Raw genomic sequence first — 19,344 nt, 5'->3', positions numbered from 1 at the left:
GCACTTGTAGAAAGTTGGCAGTGTTTAAAGTGTTGATAGTAGAAATGCACTGACAACACAGTAAAACCTACCATGCTTACAAAACACTACATGCTGACAATATTCACACAAGTAGCAAACAAATGCTAGAAGGAAGGTGTCAATAAAATACAAACAAGCAGAAATCCTTATAAATTTGCAATTCCAATTTGTATTCAGTTTGTCTGTTTGACCCACTACATTGTCTTAAAATGCAACATAGTTCAAACCTTGATATCTTCATATGAAAACCTAGCCTGGTAAGGTTCTTTCAATTCTACCGTAAAGTACTTTAAATACTAAAAATAGACTGTGCTGTAACACTGAGGGCAAAATAAACAGAATACCCATCTCCTCCTCTTTCTTTTTTTTTTTTGTTTACATGTAAGAGGAAGCAATAAATCTAACAAAATCCCATACTTGCACCCATACAACTTAAAGACATTTTAAGACACCCATTTTCTTTCTGTAACCTGTATCAAGGTAAAGTTTTTTAAATGGCTGTTAAGCAATACTGAGAAAGAGGAATCATGCTAATTTGCAGTAAATATGATACACTGTTAAATTCAAAGAGTACTCAGGGATCTGAATGCACAAAATAACAGATTCCTGATCATTGCAGCTCAAACTAAAAAAAATCCAGAGGCCCTGAGAATTATGTGCCATTACGTATATAATTATACATAATAAAGGCTTTTGATTCCCTAAGTTTCAAACACATACACAAGTACAACAGAACATAGCCCAGTGTGGTTATGCACATGCTGTCCCTCATGGCTTGGACAGAATTTTATACCACCACTAGATGGAAACCTGAACTATGTTTTAAGCTGACAATTCTGTAAATCACAGAATCACAGAATCAGCTAGGTTGGAAAGGATCTCTGAGATAATCAAGTCCAACCCTTGATCCACTACTGCCATGGTTACCATACCATGCTCCATTACTGGCTCTCCTTCTACTGTGTCTGGCTATTTTCTCATTTAGAGATCTAATCCCGCACTGGCTGTCACTAACCTGTACTCATTAGGAAGGTATCCACGAGGCAGACATACACAAAACTTCTACAGCATCTCCAGCTCTGAGAGCATTAACAGAAACATGCCCTGCTCAGTTCCCAGGCCAGTGTACTCAGTGTAAGGAATAAACTGTTGCACATGTTAGAGATTTACCCCACTCCTACAGCAATTTCAACTTCTCAATCTGAGTTACAACTAATAAGAATTGCTGTAGTCTGACAAGAAATTTCAGTAGGGATTCAATTAATAACACATTTTGAACATCAAAGGCATGTTACCAAACTGAAACTTATAAACCTATTTGCACATCATGTATTTATACAAAGTTTCATCACTTCGATGGAGTTTACTGTGCAATGTACCTGAGGAGACTGGCACATACATGTGACTGGCACATACTGCCTGGTGTGACCCCTATGACTCAGATATTATTTCCTGCTGTGTCCAAACAGTTGTAAATAAAGACTTCAACTGGCAGACAAGCACAGTTATTAAGACAGCCATCTGACTAGCTACATGCAATCATAGATTTGATAACACAGAGATAATTGGCATAGGAAACATGGCAGAAGCACTGAGAGTACTGATGCCACATCTCATAAGATTCTGAATCTGGAAAATACAGTAAAGGTCTAAAACCAGTATGTACACAGGCAAAGGAAAAAACAACCCACCAAGAAATCACTGACCTTAGCAGTAGTCAGATGAAAGAGAATGACAGTTTTCCAGGTGAAAAGTATCAAATACCTCTTCCCATGACAGGCGTGCACCACGCACAAGCCAGAGGGTATCCACCAGGCTACCCCAAGTCTCTCCACATGAGAAAGCTCCCAGATCACCTGGATTCTCCATGGAAGAGAAGTGAACACCAGCTCCTGCTTCTAAATCCAAATCTGAAAGAGCACTGAAAGGATGGAAGTGATGCCAAGATATGAAAAAGATGTTATTACTGTGAAACTTGCAATGGCATCCACGTGGTCAACCTTTGCTTTTATTTCTTTGGTCAAGAGGACAATTTTATATGAACACTGGTTCAGGAAACTCTCCAAATCATGGGACACCGTGACAAAATTTCATCTTATGCAAAGGCAGACTTCAAATTTTACAGCAAAGCAGGCCACCAGGAATGCTATGTCAGAGCAGCAGACTGATTTCCAAATTCTACATGCTCTTCAGTTTATCAGCCACAACTCCAAGGCACTAAGAAAAGTGTGAAATTCTTTCCTGCCTTTTGAAAAATATCAAAGAAAATAGAGGAAACTGTCTCTAATTTATTTCTTACAAATTAATAACCACTGAACACCCTAAGTGGGGACTAGATACATAAGGCTCACTAAGAATTGACTCTTAATAAGAAGGTTTTGATTCAGATAGCCATAAAAAATACTAAAAGCAATCTGGTAACCGGAAATGTTAAAATGAAATACTACACTTAAGTCCCATTTCACAACTTTTATTATAGTCATAAAATGGCATAAAACTTAAAGACATATTATACTTTAAAAAAATATGTATTCCTTTGTCAGGTATAGAAAACATCACATATAATCTACTTCACTGAAGTTAAGAACATAATACAGAAAGTCAGCAGCAGTTTTATACGTTTGCAACCTATATTATTTGACAAAAGCACAAAAAGCAACCCACATATCCCACTCCCATCTCAGTCTGACTCCAGTACTGGCCACAGCTTCTTCTTCCATGCTCTTTGACTATTTGCTCTTCAAACTCTCCTGTCAACATTTCAACATATTTTTCAGTGTTAGAAGCTTAAAAACAAAGGGGAGGGAAGATCATATTAGCCCAAAGAATTGAGAAGCAAAAAGTTCTGTAAGTCTATCCACTCACAAGCAGAAAAAGGTCAGGACACTATGTCCTGAGAAGTATCATGACAGCATGCCACAATCATCCCAGCAAACTAAGTACCGGGACCTGGGTAACTGAAAACAAATTTGATGAAAGACGATTATTTGTATCACACCAAATATTACACTGATTCAAAAAAATTAGTCATTCTTGAGAGGCTACATGACCAGGTTCCCCAGATATAGAGATACTGATTTATCTTAATTTTACCAATATAATGCCTAGATTTGTTATGAGGAATGAAAAGAAATGTCATCTTTCAAGTATACAACAGCAGATGGCAGCTCTCAAATCAGTCTCAGTTCATTTGAAAGCTTATTAAAAGGTTTTCAGAGTCATGAGTGGCCAAAGCATTTCAGAGGCAGTTTATTCAGATGTGAGAAGATGTCACATAACTCTGCAGAATGATTTTGCTCATCTTCAGGTACTCCAGGCCTTCTCATCTACAGGTCAGATTTTATAAAAAAGCCAGGTATCAAATGGTCATTTTCAAAATTAAAAGAGGAATTAGCTTACATGTGAAACAAATGGTTATTGAAATCACTTAGCTGAATGTTCTACTTATTGTAACCCGGAATAAACTGATCAATACTATTTTAATATTACCTGTCTTAAGTAAGCATTCTCATCAGCTACCACATGTTTTAGAAGACTGTTTGACTAATTGACTTATCATACCAGTCAACATTAATTCAATAGCGTTCCAAAGTAATAATCACTATCAATCTAATTATATCAGCAGTCTCCTGTGAATGAGTACCAATTATTTTAATTAAAATATTAAATATTTAGAAAATAGATAGGAACATATATTAATAATTTATATACTTGATTTGAATCTATCTGAACAAGCGTAATTCCTGAACAACAAAGCTTACTTTCTTTGTACTCCACTTCAATATTTTCCTTAAGGTTTCAAGACGTTGATCTAATACCAATGAAAAAATCCCTATTTATATTGTTCTAGTTTTATATAAAAGTGTACATGGACTTGCAGTCCATTATCAGTTGTATTCAGACTTTATTCAGATGTCAGTTGTATTCAGATATTAAGAACTCCTCCAAGAATATTCAAATGATAGTTTCCCTATTTTGTAAATGCAAGCAGGACAGTTTAGGTTTCCTATAAAACTACACTAGCCATCTATGCGGTTGGGTTCTAACACCAAAGCCCTCAATTCCCATGTATTCTAAACGAGCAAATCCCTTCTCATCTCCTTTACAAGAAAATTACACAAATCATTCACATACTAAGGCAATATCATTCGGGAGCTTTTTGCCTCTTTTTCCCCCCCTTTCTTTTTAAAGCTAATTTAGAAATCTCCCTCCAGTTTCTTCACCATGTTTCACAGGAAATAAAGGAAACTTGTTCAGCTTGTGAGAAACAATCACGAGAACCATTTGAATGGGAAAAGACCTCCAAAATCATCAAATCCAACCTTTGACCAAACAACACCTTGTCAACCAGATCATGGTACTAAGTGCTAGGTCCAGTCATTTCTTGAACACTTCCAGGGACAGTGACTCCACCACCTTCCTGGGAAGTCTGTTCCAGTATTTAACAGCCTTTTTTGTGACAAAATTCTTCCTGATGTGCTATCTGAACATCCCCTGGTACAGCTTGAGGCTACGTTCTCTCGTCCTGTCACCAGCTGCCCGGGAGAAGAGACCAACCTCCACTTTGCTACAAACTGAAATCAACATGCCCAGTTCCCTTCAATCAGCACGATTTAAATACCAAGGGAGCAAAAAAATCATTTGAGGCAAGCATAATGTGATTACAAGAACAGGCCTGTTTTCTAAATAACTAGCAAATATGAATCAAATTGGAGGAAAGAAAGCACACCACAGACCATGAACTAGTATATTCAAGCACACCCAGAAGGTCTGACTACCCAAAAAAAATCCTGAAGGGTTTTAACAACAGCCAAGTAGTTTCATGTTAAAATAAGCCATCCTTGAAAATTGTCATTCAAAAGCATTTGGGATGGCTTACTAAGGTTACATTTGTAAGGAGAGTACTTCTGATTTAGATGATCAATGGAGCATAGAGGGGTGAAAAAGTGATTAGATTAGCATGTGCAACCAGCCAGAGTATTGTACAATGTAATGTTACTGCACAAGTTCACTGTAAGGCCCATTGTGCAATAAAAGATTTTGTAGTGTTTGACTGTTGTACTTGTCTTTATTCCAGGCATGTATCCTAACGAACTGGTACAACATTTCATATTGAAGTCCTTATTCAAAGTCAGCAAACATCGATGCAATCATCATATCCATAATCTTTATCCTCTGATGAATATACATTCAGATATACAATTTTAATATAAAATTATGAGTACTAATTTTCTGTAACATGAGACTACTCTGTACCAGATGCCCTGCATGCAATAGAAGACACGAGGAAAGAATATTTCCAGATGCATGCTGAATATTGACAACACTAAAGTGCATACAGCAAGGTATATGCTCAGCCTAATGAACAAGAAAATTGGGAAGTGCCTGACATGAAACATGTCAAAATACTGTTAAAAGAGCTGTAACTTTGCTTTGTTTTTTTCTTAAATAAACTTAACAGGAAATTCAAAAAATCATTTTGTATTAATGTTGCAGGGATTTGTTTAGGTGGATTTTTTTGTTTGGTTTGGTTTTTGTTTGGTTTAATAAATATAGATAAGGAGGCAAGGAGTACAATTATGGTTCATGCACATAAAGAAGTAGCATATCACTGATTCATTCACTGCTAACTGCAACTCTTGTGCCCTTCAAGAACTGGATGCTTTGTAAGTCTCTCTGCAAGACTCACAAGGCTCTGCAGGAACTGTCCTAAAGCTTCCAGACTACTTCTGGTCAGAAGTGTGTCCTGCTGCCCAGGGGGCAAACAATAAAACCCAAGAGAAGCAAGTGATGCACAGTACAACTGTTCACCACCAGCTGACCAAAGGCCAAACCATCCCCAAGCAGCAAATGGCTCTGTCCAGCCAACTCCCCCCAGTTTATATACTGAACATGATGTTCTGTGGTATGGAATATCCCTCTGGGCAGTTCAGGTCAGCTGTCCTGGCTATTCTCCCTCCCAGCTTCCTGTGGACCTCTTCACTGGCAGAGCACGGGAATCTGAAAAGTCCTTGATTTAGAGTAAGCACTTCGGAACAACTGAAACAGTGTGTTATCAACATTATTCTCATATTAAATCCAAAACACAGCACGTACAAGCTACTAAGACAATTAACTCTATCCCAGCCAAAACCAGGACAGAGGACTCCAATATGAATTAGAGCCTAATTAGAGTCTACAGTTACCTAATCCACCTTCCTCAATTATCTAGTTCAAGTCTTCAAGGGACTGGGAACCACAGCATAGCATAAGATGCAAAGCAAGTCTCACGGGTCAAAAAAGTCAAAGTCTGATTTAAATTTCACCCTTGAAAAAGATTATCATTTGGGGGAGGAAAAAATCCCAGAACGAAACAAAAATTAAAGATGAGAAGAGACACGCTAACTATGTGCTAATATCTCCCAGCATCTTGTTAGAAGACAGACATATTTGCAAAGTTCTTTATACTCACACACTCAAAACAGTTATTAAATTAGTTTCCTTTCCTTGAATATATCATACCTAATAGCACTAAATGTCAGGTTTCAAAATTCAACTTCTGTTCCTCATAGTCTGATTTTTGTCACAGTTTCCCCTATAATCTACTTTTGAAACATTTTAAAACTGAGAAATATTTTCACTGTTTACTTCACAGAAATGGTTAAAGGTATTTCAATGTAAACATTTACTTCTTTTTCTAAAACTATTTTAAGGAAGATTTTAGCACTGAAAATAGTAACCTGTAACTTGTCTTTTTAGCTCATCTTAAAACTGGAACCAACGATGCGGAAACATTTCAGCAATATCAAGTAAACGGCAATTGAGAACTACAATAGCATCAGGCATTTGAGAGGTAGATACAAATTTCCCTGATTTGAGGATCTATCAGTTGGCAAGATGCAATTAAAATACACTTATTCCTCTCCTGTGAAGAGAATACCAGGCAGCATTCTCCCTGCTGGTTCCTGATGCCCTGGCCCATTTTGCTTTACTCCACAAGATTTCAGCTAGAGCCTTCACTTGGTAAATTGGGAGGCAATGCACGCTACCTGTGCTAACCAGCTTCTGTGGCAAAGCAGAATACAATTTTTTTTCACAGAAAGGAAAACAGTTTTGAGATTCAAAAATACTCCCAAACCAGTAGTTCAATGATCATGAAAATTAATGGGAAGCTTGTCTACAGATCCATCTCTTGCAGCTGAGTTCTTGTTTTAATCAAAGTTTCTTCTGTGTGAAGTGTCTATACATTTGTCTGCCATGTAGGTTTTTTGGTGTCTATTAATACTCTAGCATCTGCTGGAGTTCAGGCATTTGGGGAAAGCACCTTATGGGTCTCCTTCCTCTGCTGCTTGTGAAAATTGTTACAACCTCATCACTTCAGAGTGATCTGCTTTTCCATCCTTGGTGAAACCAGGCACTAAGTTAAGGGGAAGCAGTGTTCAGCAGAGAAGCAATAAGTTCACATAAGATCTGTTTTGTTAGGAAACACTTAAAAAATGTCACTCAGAAATAAAATACAAGATCATGTGAAAGCCAGTTACACCTACGTATTTAGCTAATTATAACTATACAATTAGCTACGTATGTAGTTATAAATATATATTTATATTTATATATTTATATATAAATATTAATATATATTGATATATTAATATATTAATTAATATATTAATAGATTATATATAATATATTAATATATAAATATATATTTATATATTTATATATGTAGTTACAAATATATATTTATATTTATATATTATATATCTATATAATGTATTGTTATATAGTGCAATATACAATGATGATGATTACAATAAAAATAATAAAATAAATAAAACTAAATTAAAATTAATTTAAAATAATAAAGATAATTCTGTGTATATATTTTTGTGTCTGTATATATAGTTCGTTATATAATTGTTGTCATTCTGTGGCATACACCTGTGTGAGCATGGCTATGATGACACACATTTGAGGCAAGGAAATGGGAACTGTAAAAGATAAAAACGTGAAATTCAAGGAATTCTGTAGCTCCGAAAGGAGTTCGCCCTTCAGGGTAGCGTGCCCAAAGAAAAAGAATCAATCAGGTTGGAAAAGATCTCTGGGATCATCGAGTCCAACCTCTGAACAGCCCGGGGCCCCTGAGCTTGCCGGGCCCCCCCTGCGCCCCGCCGGGCCCCGCCGCTCCCGGTCCGGGGGGCACCCTGTCCTTCCCCCGCGGGGCGGCGGGCACTTGCCTCCCATTCCCGCAGGAAGCGCTGGGCCTCGGCGGGCCCGGCCGCCCTGTGCCTCCGGAACTCCTCCTTGACGTAGCGGTCTCCCAGGTCGCGCAGGGCGGGCGGCAGCGCCCGGTGCAGCTGCAGGAGGCGGCGGTAGAGGCGCCGCGCGGCGCCCGGCGCGGCCATGGCGATGGCGGCGGGAACGCGGCCCGGCCGGGCTCGGGACGGCCGCACCGGGGCGGGGCGAGGGGCCGGGCCGGGCCGCCTGGGGGTGTGTTGTGTTTCTGCCACAACGGTGGTGGGAAATGCTGCCGGTGCACTCGGAGCCTGCGTTTTGCAGATAATGTTTAAAACGTTACCAAGAAATGCAGTTGCAAATAGTAGTCTTCACCGCCATATGAACAAACTATGCCCTTTATACCAGGATGGAACGTGGCACGAGCGAGTTAGTCCACTAAGCACAAGCTTCATATGCTTAAATATGTTTTATCTGCATTTTGAAGCATAGGTGAGAGACGAGAGAAGACATAGTGAGGAACCTTCCTGCCTCTGTGGCCCTTCCCGCAACTTTGTGCCACCACGTTGTCACCACCAAGCTTTCTCTCAGCTCCCTCTTACAGCCCGAGCTCCAACTCCCCAGCTCTCCATAAGGGTTTTTTCAGCAGCTTAACACCACATCCAGCTCACCCACGTGAAAAAAATCTTCATCAAAATCAACAATAGTAAGTATTTTGGAAAAAGCAGAGTCAAGTAGTGGCCGCAGTGGCAAAATTCCTGCCTCATCACAGGTACATGTTAAGCTCCTTCCATCCGGTCAAATCTCCGGTTCTTCAAAACAGAAAGGAAACATTTCTATAGGCCCTAGTAGTGTTAAACTTTCCCCGGATACTAGGAAATGTCATAAAAACGTACTGCCTCATCAAAAGCCCAAGTCATTATGTGACAGCAACAAAGAAAAGGGCAAAGTACAGATTATTTTGCTGACTACAATTTCTTGATGTTTATATATTCTCTTAAGCACTTCAGTAATGGAAAACTGAAGTTCCTAGTAACACAAAGTTATGGTTATATATGTATATATATAATATATATTTTATATATATATATATAAAGTGGTTATATGGTTTTAACAGTCAGTTTCCAGTCTTCTTCGTGCCTGTGATGCTCTCCAAGTGAGCAGTTGGGCCCTGGCAGAGGAGGCCTGATCCTCAAATTTATTGGCCTTGCTATATTTTCAAACTGTGTTTTCTGCAGACATCTCTTTGAGGAAGGATTTCTGGACTTAATGCATTTTGTCTACCCAGTGTCCTTCAATATGTTCACAGTTTAAAAAGATTGAGGTTAAAAAACTGATTTGCTTTATCAGTTTTATTTGCAATTATGCAATTCCACTGTCATCTCAGAGTGCATTAATTTACAGAATTTATTTAAATATTTTGTTATATATTGACCACCATACTCATGTTGCACGTGTAGAGCTTTGTCCTTGCTATATCCACCCAGTGTAGTTTTTAGGAGTCCTTTCCTTTAGTGGCCTGCTTAAGCCCTCTGCTGGGCAATCACTTTGAGGCTCAAATACTTACCAGGCTCAAATATTAACTCAGCCAGATCTGTGACCTTCAATAGTTTTTACATGTTTTCTTTCCATCCACTGAGACCAAAAGCCATTTTTACATTGGATCTGGCTGAGGTAGAGTTCATTTCGCCATAGCAGCTCCCACAGTGCTGTGCTTTGCATTGTTAGCTAGAAAGGTGTTGATAGCGCATCAGTGTTTTGGCTACTGCTGAGCAATGCTGGCACAGCACCAGCACTGTCTCTCCAACATTCCATCCATCAGTAGGCTGCAGGTGGGCAAGATCCTGGGAGGGGGCACGGCTATGCCAGCTGACCCATATTCCACACCATATGACATCAGCTCAGACATAAAAGTTAAGGAAAGGAGGAGCAAGGGGGAGGCTTTTGTTATTTTCAGTGTTTGCCTTCCAGAGCAACTGCTATGTGTGCGGAAGCCCTGCTTCCCGGGAAGTGGCTGAAGACCACTTGCTCATGGGAAGTGGAGAGTAAACCTTTTTTTTTCTCATTGCTTGTGCATGCACAAACTTTCACTTTTGCTTTAATGAACTGCCTTACCTCAACCTACAAGTCATTTTCCATCTTATTCTCTCTCCCCTATCTGGCTAGGAAGGGGAATGATAGAGCAGCTTGGTGGCCACCTGACATCCAGCCAAGGTCTATCCACCACACCCATTCTCTGGGGCAGGTGGTTCTTGCCCAGGAGAAGAGAAAGATTCCTTCAGCATCTTCCAGGCTGCTTCAGTTGCACCTCTTGAGCCTCCTCCTTGCACCTTCCCTAGGCACTGTTGGAGAAGTGAGGAATTTGCCAGTAAATTCCCCACGGAGCAGAAGATAGAATTGTAAGCTTATCAAGCTGCTGATAACAATCTAAGTTGTCAGTCTTCGCCTATTAACAATTTTTATATCCCAAAGTCCTCGAAGGTCTCTGCACTACAAGGGAATGTGGAGAGGCAGCAGATGCAGTTGAATGTCATATCCCTTGTGTATGGGCACGAAAGGACTCACCATCAGAACTTGTTAAGATATAACATGATATTAGAGGTATTATTTCCATATAATGACCTCTCAATAATCAGTACACAAAGCATCTGTGCCATAGCTTGACTCCAGACAGAGTTTTAGCTAACATTCTTGAATGCAACTCCTTAGCTTGTTACTTGCAGCTGTCTGCGTCTGCTTCCAGGCAGCACTGCTTCTGTGCAGGGCACTGTGGCATCCGTGCTTTTGCTCCCAGTGCTCAACAGCCTGGGGAAACTTCTTAGCTTGCACCAAAGAAAGCGGCACCTCAGAGGAGGGATTCATACCACCCCTTTTTGGGCAAGTGGCGGAAATGAATCCCTACTTCCTTTCAGATCTCAATAGAAGGATGTGCTGTGGTATTTAGTAGCCCATAAAGGATACTTCTGCATCCAACTCATCTTTAGCACAGTGGCTCAGCGTCAGTTGTGCTAAAACTGGTGTGAAAGCTACAAAGATACTAACTAGAGTGTCTCTGTGCCATTGGATGTCCATAGTGCCTTTGGATCTGGGGAAGCAATATCTGCTCTGCCACAGGGCAGAGTAAAGGCAGGCAGAGTGACTCAGGTGATAAACTAAATCTTTATTTACATGGCTAGGACTGTGTGAGGTAGCATCTCAGCCTTTTCCCAAGGGCATGTGAGAAATCTATGGCAAAGAATGGATGCAAAGTGCTCTAGTTATTTATCCATCCCTCTGAGCTTTTGACCCTGTGAATCTGCCAGAGTGGCCATGTTGGTTGCTACAGTCCTAATTCCAAATGTAGAAAGACTGGAGGAACACTTCCCTATTTATTTTTTCCCTTTATCAGTAATGTGTTGACTAAAGAAGATGAAGCTGAAGTATTTATTGAGCTGTAATTGCTGTAATTTTTTTAATTATCAAGAGCATCCTGAGAGAAGTTCTTTTTGTGAATCAAAATAAATGATTAAATATAGAATGCAATGCCATGATATTTCTTTCTAGAACTGTTGGTAGTCCTGATAAAGCTAAATTGTATTGTCATATTTTAAAAACCAGAATAATACACAATCTTCTTCTATAAACTGAGGGTAAATATTAAAGTACAGTCCAATTTCCTGCTATTAAAAAAAAAAAAAAGAGAATATAGCCCTGTCCCATATTATATATTTCCTGTTTTTTGCATTGTGCAGATCACAACAAAATTGCATCTCTTACTTCAGAATTATGGAGTTTTTAATAAACTCCCTACATATTTGAATAGATTCAAGACAGTTTGGTTTTGCATACTATTCCATACCAAGGCAGACTTTTCTGATTCAAAAACCAAGCCAAAGATCTGTTATGACAGCACAAATTGCCTGCTAAACATTCTGCAGCATCTTCCAGTGTGCCTCATAAACTAAAAAGACATGGAATTATCCCTGCTTTGTGGGAACAACTGCAAAATTAATAGTTTCATAAATGACTTAGAAAAAGCTGTGGATAATTAGAGATTCACAGGGTACTTCCGCCTCTGTCAGAGTAGAGTAGAGCTTTGTCCTTGATTCAGCAGAAACAAAATCAGTCCTAGCATGGAATGGTCTGCTTAAAAACACACCTGAAAGTTGGGCATGCAAACTACTCTGCATGGATGCTGTTAAAAAGGGACCAGCTCTTTCACCAAGGCTTGGGGAAATACAGGCCGATGAAGACATCAGTCATGTTTGCTGTTGGCTGCAGAGGCAATTGCCTGTCTATGTCTGGTCCAGGTGAAACCAGCGTTCTTCACACAGTCAGCAGAGCAAAACAGTGAGAGCAGGACAGATGGCTTTGTTGCAAAAGCTCAGTTTCTGTGAGGAGAAATGATACCATAATAAATGCTGTTTGGTGTAACTCATCAGAATGGCTTCAGATACTCATGTATGCATCTCATAGTAAGATGAAACCAAATAATAGGATGTATTTCTTATTAAATAAATACAGTACATGATGATTTTGGAAGGAAGAGACAGACAGCTGTTTCTGGACTTCAGTGTGCTGAAGCTTGGTGTGCTGATAGCTTTTGGACATTAAAAGGAAGTTCTGCTTTGGTTCAGCTTCTGCTTGAGCTGCTCATTCATTGCAGGATTTCTTATTCTTTCATCAGAAGCATGTAATCTTTGTCATCCAAACCAAAATTTTTTTACAGTTCCTGAGGAAGTTCTGCTTGCTTCCTGCAGACTTGAAAGATTCCAAGTGTGTTAGAAATCTTCAGAGAATTTAGCTACCAAACTTCGTCGAGTTTCTGATTGAACATGTGTGAGCAGAGCTTTGCAGGGAGCCAAATGTAAGCAACATCACCCCAGTGGCAGGCTCATGCGTGGACCCTCCTGCTCACCATCTCCCCATTTTCATCTCCTTTTTGTAGTGCGGGATTTCAAAGCACACAGGCATTAGCATGTTGCAGGGAAGTGTTCTAAAAGAAAGAGAGGATTGCGATGAACCTGTGTGAGTTTTCTCTAATCTCGTTTCAGAAACATCTGTTATTCAGCAGAAATCTTCTAAAAGAGTTCAGCTCAGTGAACTGATCCAAAATTAAAATTTTGGGTAGAATGATTAAAGAGCATCAAAACTCAATGTAAAGGCAGGCAAGATCGTTTTAAGGGGAAAATCCTACACCTTCCTTTATAGATGCTGCCAAATCAGACTGTGAACTGAAAATCTTTTTTTGTCCTTAAGCTATTAGTGTTTTCAGCATTCAAAAAAAAACACCCAAAAGATCGCCTATATTGCAAAACAGTTTTTCTACTTTTGAAAATTCAAACATAATTTGAGAATGCCAGTATTTAGACATTTAAGACATTTAGACATTTGAGAATGTCAGTATTTTCGCTGTGTATCTTCTTTTATGAACAGTCTTTTTGGTAAATACAGCATTAGTTCACTTGATTAATCTGCCATATGTGCTGTTCTGTTCAACTGCATTAGAATTCTGTAAAAGATGCAGTATTCTGCTGTTAATTCACACAGTAAATTGATTAGCAGCAGAATGTTGCTGCTGAAATAAATTAGTTTGAAAGCATACATTTTGTTATTTCACATATAATATAAAGAGTACACCATTACTGGGTAAAGCTTTGTTTTCTTAGTCTCCTTAGTAAGTAATTGTAAAGCTTAAACTCATGAAAAGATGCTTCCACAAATCCATTAAAATTCCTTCCAGGAGAACACAAAAAGAGCACAAAAATTATTATGCTGATGCTTTTAACAGAGTGGAGAAACAGAACAAGGGACAAGATGCCCAAACGAAGTAAATTAATATTTTGGAAAGCTGAAGAAAAGACCATATATGTGTGACTGCAAAAGCATAACCCAGCCTTGGAGCATCAGGAGCGGAACACAAGTGACCCTCTTCCAAACAATGACATGCATGGCTCCTGGAAGCTCTGGATGATGTGCCATCGGACCCCAAAGTCTAAACTAAGGGAATAAAACTAGCTAGGCTACATCATTTCAGGCTTTTAGTCCAGCTTCACATTAACCCAAGGAGAATTTAAAGCACAGCATAAACATGTGTTTAAATGAAGTTAGAAGAAAGCTTATTGTCCTGTCTCCTGTTTTAATTAAATATGTTTTATATTAAAAGCATAACTTACAAATGCAAGCTGTGTGGTTTCTCTGGCAGCATTGCAGCTCTAAGTAAACACACCATAGTATTATTTTGTTTGCTTTCTTCCCTAATTAAGTTTTTAAAGTTTCCTCAGCTCTCTGTGTGGCTGCTTCAGTTTTGGCAGTCGAATTGAGGCAAAGGAGACTGGAAAGAAGACTATGCTTTCTCTTTCTCCCTCCATCCACCAAGTAATCACAGATCAATTTCATATCCTTTCTCCTTTTTTTAAAGATATATAGATGTCAAATTACATGTTGCAAATAAAGTATGATCCCTCTGGATCATACCAATCTGGGAGCCCATACTCTCCCATTGAGAGAGCTGTGAGCACCCAGGCTTTGCTGCACACTTCAGAGCAAAAAGCAGGGCTGAACCACAAAATTTGAAGACAAACATGACTTTTGACAGCCTTTGAAAGTGTTTGAATTTCTCTTTTTACCATCCTCAGAGGCTACAGATTTTCAAGTTCAAGGCTGTTAGTGTTTCACAAATCCAGATTGTTGTCCGCTGTTTAAAATTAAACATGCATAATCCAACATCATTCATTATTTTGGCATAAACAATGTGCTATCAGCAAAGTACATGTCCCATTTCAGGCCTCTAACCCTTTGATAGCTCTCTGAATGCATCCAGTCTGTCCAGGACAGTTTAACATGCAGGCCAAGTTTTGGAATATTTAACTGGCCTCACATTAAAACACTTGGCATCACCTTTGATGTGAACCACTGGATAGGCATCTCTTGTCTCTATCCAGTTTCTGATCTTGTAATCAATCAGGAAAACAAATCCGACATGAAACTGTGTAGTTCTAAAACTGTTTGTTGTGTTCCCTGCCCTGAAATTCAGCACCTCACTGCAGGCTGGAGGTGTATCTCGATGGTTATTCATCCAAGGTTTATTATTCACTGGATATGGTAATATTTGGGATTACATTTCTTGATAGTCAGGATTTTCCTTTGTGGTTTCTTGATATACCATCATATGTTAATGGCTGATATTCAGGATGGAACTATAGGATACCACATGAAAACAAAAGGTAGCTTTAAAATAAATACTTGAGGTTCCCTAAACCCTTTTTATCCAACATCACTATCAGTGTTCATCAATTCCTCCCTCCGCCCCCTCCCCAAACCACCTGAAGGCAGGACCAGTAGTGATCAAAAGACATGCAACGTCTTACTATTGAAATGACCACCTCTGTGAATTATGGTTTTTAATAATGAGCTTATTGCTGTTACTTTGTGAATTATGGCTTTGCACTTCTCCTAAACCAAAACAAAAGTTATTTGCAAGGTGCCACAGGAATAATTTTTAGACTGAAAAACAAGTAAGTTAGTGATCACAAACTCCTTGCTGATTTGTGGAAGTGGCATTTGGTTTTTTACTTCTTTGAAATTTGATTTTAAACTGAGATGTTGAAAGATAACTTGTTTTTGTAAGCTATGGAGGAATTGCAGCTCCAGGTGCTGTGGAAAGCACAGAGCAATATGTAGGGAAAAAATTTCAACTCTTTCAGTATAATGTGTTAGATATTAGGATGGTCACAATCTCTTCAAAAGAAAAAAGTTGGAGGCTTCTCACTGGTGGGAGATAGCAACTAGAAGTGCCATAGGATTGTTTATTCTCCTATTTTGTTCGGGGTTTTCCCCAGCATATAAAAATTATAACATTTTATATTCATTAATAGGGTACAAACATAATGTATATTTAAAAATCCTTGACAATGAGTCATGAAAGCAAACTAATGGTGCAGCAATGTACTTCTGGAGCCTATGGTGAAAACAAAATTCTGTAGGACAGATAATTCTTCTGTGAGCTCTAAAATTCAAATGATTGCTTTGTCATCTTGAGAAACTGGAGAATCCCATCCAGGTCTAGGGTACATCTGTATTTCAAATGTTAGGTTGTTAAAGAAATGGCTATCAAAAATGAAGCCCACCTTTATAAAATATCCCAGCATTAATATCTGGCTAGTCTTACTGAGTTCAAGGGGGGTTTTTTAATTTTTTTATGCATGGAGGAGCACAAGCATACCATGCGCTGTACTTCAGGGAATCAATACAATCCATACAGAAATTTTTCAAAAGAACAAGATTTGTACCCCTTCTGTTCACATATCAAACTTGTGTTCTTTACAGCTTCCAGAGGGCTTTATTGGGACTCATTTATTGTCTTCATGCACTCTGTTTTCAAAGTTATGCCCTGGGAGCAAAACTTCTCATTTAAGACCTGGATTTCAAAGCGCTCTCAAATCCACAGGCATCTCCGACATGTTTTGAAAATTGTTACACCTTACCAGAGCCAGAGGCAACATTATACATGCAGGACTGAAGTCAGTTGGTCTAGCAGGTCTTCCGATAATACCCTTCAGATAAAACTTCTTTTCAACTTTCCCAGGAAGACTGCATTTTATATGCTCTGAAATCCACTGGAGTATGATGGCTGTCTTGAAAACTTAGTTGTGACATTGATTGTGGGGCATTTCACAGTGTAAATTTGGAACCATTCCTTCCTCCCTGTGGAACTCCATATAGCAATTTTTTATTCTTTAGTGGGTTTTTTTGTGTTTTGTGTTGCTGTTGTTGTTGTTTTATTAACAGCTCAGAGAAATCTGAGGGTATGAATCCCATTAACTATGTGTATATTACAGTATGATCCTAAGCTCAGTTCTTCAGCTGATGTGCCTTCAGGTACGTCAAGACTGAGTACCACATTCCCATTCAACAGATGGGAAACTTGAGAGATAGAGACATCCTGCAAACCCAGCATTCAGTAAGACAGTGGCAGAGATGGTACAACTTAAGGACTTTCCTGTCAATTCAGTGCTTTATCCAGTAGCTGATACTGTCTTTGAGGTTTGCACAACTTTGTATTATTCCACAGTGTCAATGTGACAGCTTTTATTTGAAACTTCTTGGACAATACCTAGACCTTATCATATGATAAATTACCTGTACAATATCATTGTTAAATGTGTGGGGAGTTTAGTAAAGTCTTCCTATATACAGTGTGGAGGTTCCCTCAACAAAAGGAACATGCAACTATTGAGATCTGAAGCCTTAACCCTAAAATGAACTGAAAGGTGTTCCCACAGCAAAGCTGGAAATGCCCCTAGCAGCAAAAGACTTGAAAGATACTGATTGTCTCTAGCTGCCATTCTATAAGAGAAATATGTCTTAGGGCAAGATTAAAACATTCATTTAAAGAGTGAAAATAAAAGAGCATTACAGAAAAAAGAGGTTTCCCTCTTACACTTTAGAAGTTACAAAACATTCTTCTGTCTCTTTAATTGCCTCTTGCGAAGGCTCTGTACTGAGTCATTTAGTTTCTGAAAGTAACAACATTGTCCTAACCTTCTTATTGGCATTTACTCCTATGCCACCCACATTGAGCTCCAAATCTGGATCCAAGGATTGCTGAGCTGTGAAAACTGTATTTGTATAATTCTGCCAGTAACCACTCATATAATATCAAAAGAATCAAAGAGAACTAAAGATACGCTGAAACATTCAAGAGTCATATGAACGCCAACTACCAGGAGATGCTCACAATTTTAATGGCTTTTTATATACGTCCTGTTCCATTCACTGGTTGGTCTTTTCGAGTGGAGAAGGTTGGGAACCGGTAAACGACAACTCTTTATGTTTGATCATTTAGCAAAAAAGAAGTTTTGTATTCTATCCATCTCATCTCCATGTGGTAGTATGTCAAAGCTCAGCACTGTGCCACACTGCAGGACCAGAGGAAGGCAGCTGAGTGTTGCCACAGGGTGAAAAAACATGTTTAAGGGGAGATGAGGACTAAAACTCCCAAGCATAATTAGCATGGCTATGTTGTTTAACCATTCCACAGTTTGCTCCTCACTGCCTAGAATCATCCCTTTGTCAGTGGGTGTCTCCTTGCTAAAGAAAATTAAGAGATTTACCTAGGGCCAGCAAGAGGGCAGGGCAACATGATAGCAGCCTAAACATCAGCACCCTCACCTCCCTCTCTTGGGGAGTTCCTGGGTCCAGTTTTGTGTGTCCCAGAGGAGTTCTGTGTTTAGGCTTGACAGATGATGCTCTAAGGCTGTGGAAACAGTGTGTTCACTGTTTCTAGAGTCTGAATTATGTGTCCTAAGGATGGCACAGGCTCTGTGCTCCAAAAAAGCAGGTTCTTCCATGATGTCTCAAAGTCAAGACACAAAAGTGAATGATGCAGCTCACTCCTGACAGGTGCCTAGATGGAGACTGCAGCTCCAAGCATACAAAACTCTCTGGTTCATCTCTGCATAGTTATGTGAAGAAGAATTATATTTTTGCATCCAGTATGAAAACAGATCTCTGTATTGAAGACAAGAATGCAGAAAATTCTGTAAAAGGCTCCTCCCCCCTTAGTTGAACTAGAAATGGCAGTGATCTAGCACACCTCAGGATAAATGTTCTTCCATCTGTGTTTTTAACTAGGATGCTTAACACTCTCACCTTTATTTTTTAAGGCTTTATGAATATTTTTCAAGTATTTAACTGCTTCTCTATATTTCCCTATTCTTCCAATTTGAACAAAAAAATTTAGTTTATTTATTTCAGGTTTAAGTAATTAATTTCTCATCATTTTCTCTCCCTGATTTCCATGGACAAGCATGAGGCTATGTTGTCTGGGATGCATTGGCTGAGTGAAAGATGCTTATTTGTCATAAGGATACAACAAAATCCTCTGTATCCACTGAAAATAATAAACATAGAAATATCTCCACAAGTCTTTGGGTTGTTAAAAAATTATGTTTTAAATTACTAACTTTAGGTCCCAGTTCAACATCAAGTATCTCTTTAAACAAATAACCCAGGCAGTGTAATGCTCTTTGGAAGAGGAGTGAAAGTTACCACTGAACGTCTTCTTGATAGTCAAGAGATTCAGCAGATTTTTGGGGGCTGGATTAAAAAAAAAAAAAAAAAAAAAAA

At 38.9% G+C, this 19,344-nt stretch overlaps 1 protein-coding gene across 1 annotated transcript in view; it reads right to left on the bottom strand.

Annotated features, from left to right (window-relative positions):
- SDHAF3 (succinate dehydrogenase complex assembly factor 3) overlaps positions 1 to 8,424 on the bottom strand; it is a 32,656-nt gene extending 24,232 nt beyond the window's left edge. Inside the window, exon 1 of the mRNA XM_027910852.1 lies at positions 8,238 to 8,424. Coding sequence (XP_027766653.1) covers positions 8,238 to 8,405 — 168 coding nt within the window. The 5' untranslated portion in view covers positions 8,406 to 8,424. The remainder of the gene's footprint in view (positions 1 to 8,237) is intronic.
- Between the last annotated feature and the right edge of the window lie 10,920 nt (positions 8,425 to 19,344).

The sequence above is a fragment of the Empidonax traillii genome, unplaced genomic scaffold, assembly GCF_003031625.1.
Source record: "Empidonax traillii isolate 1590-97213 ecotype Southwest subspecies unplaced genomic scaffold, ASM303162v1 scaffold30:size3273891, whole genome shotgun sequence".
Lineage (NCBI taxonomy): Eukaryota > Metazoa > Chordata > Aves > Passeriformes > Tyrannidae > Empidonax > Empidonax traillii.
Note: the sequence above shows the minus strand (reverse complement) of the source record. Positions and strands in the feature narration are given on the sequence as shown.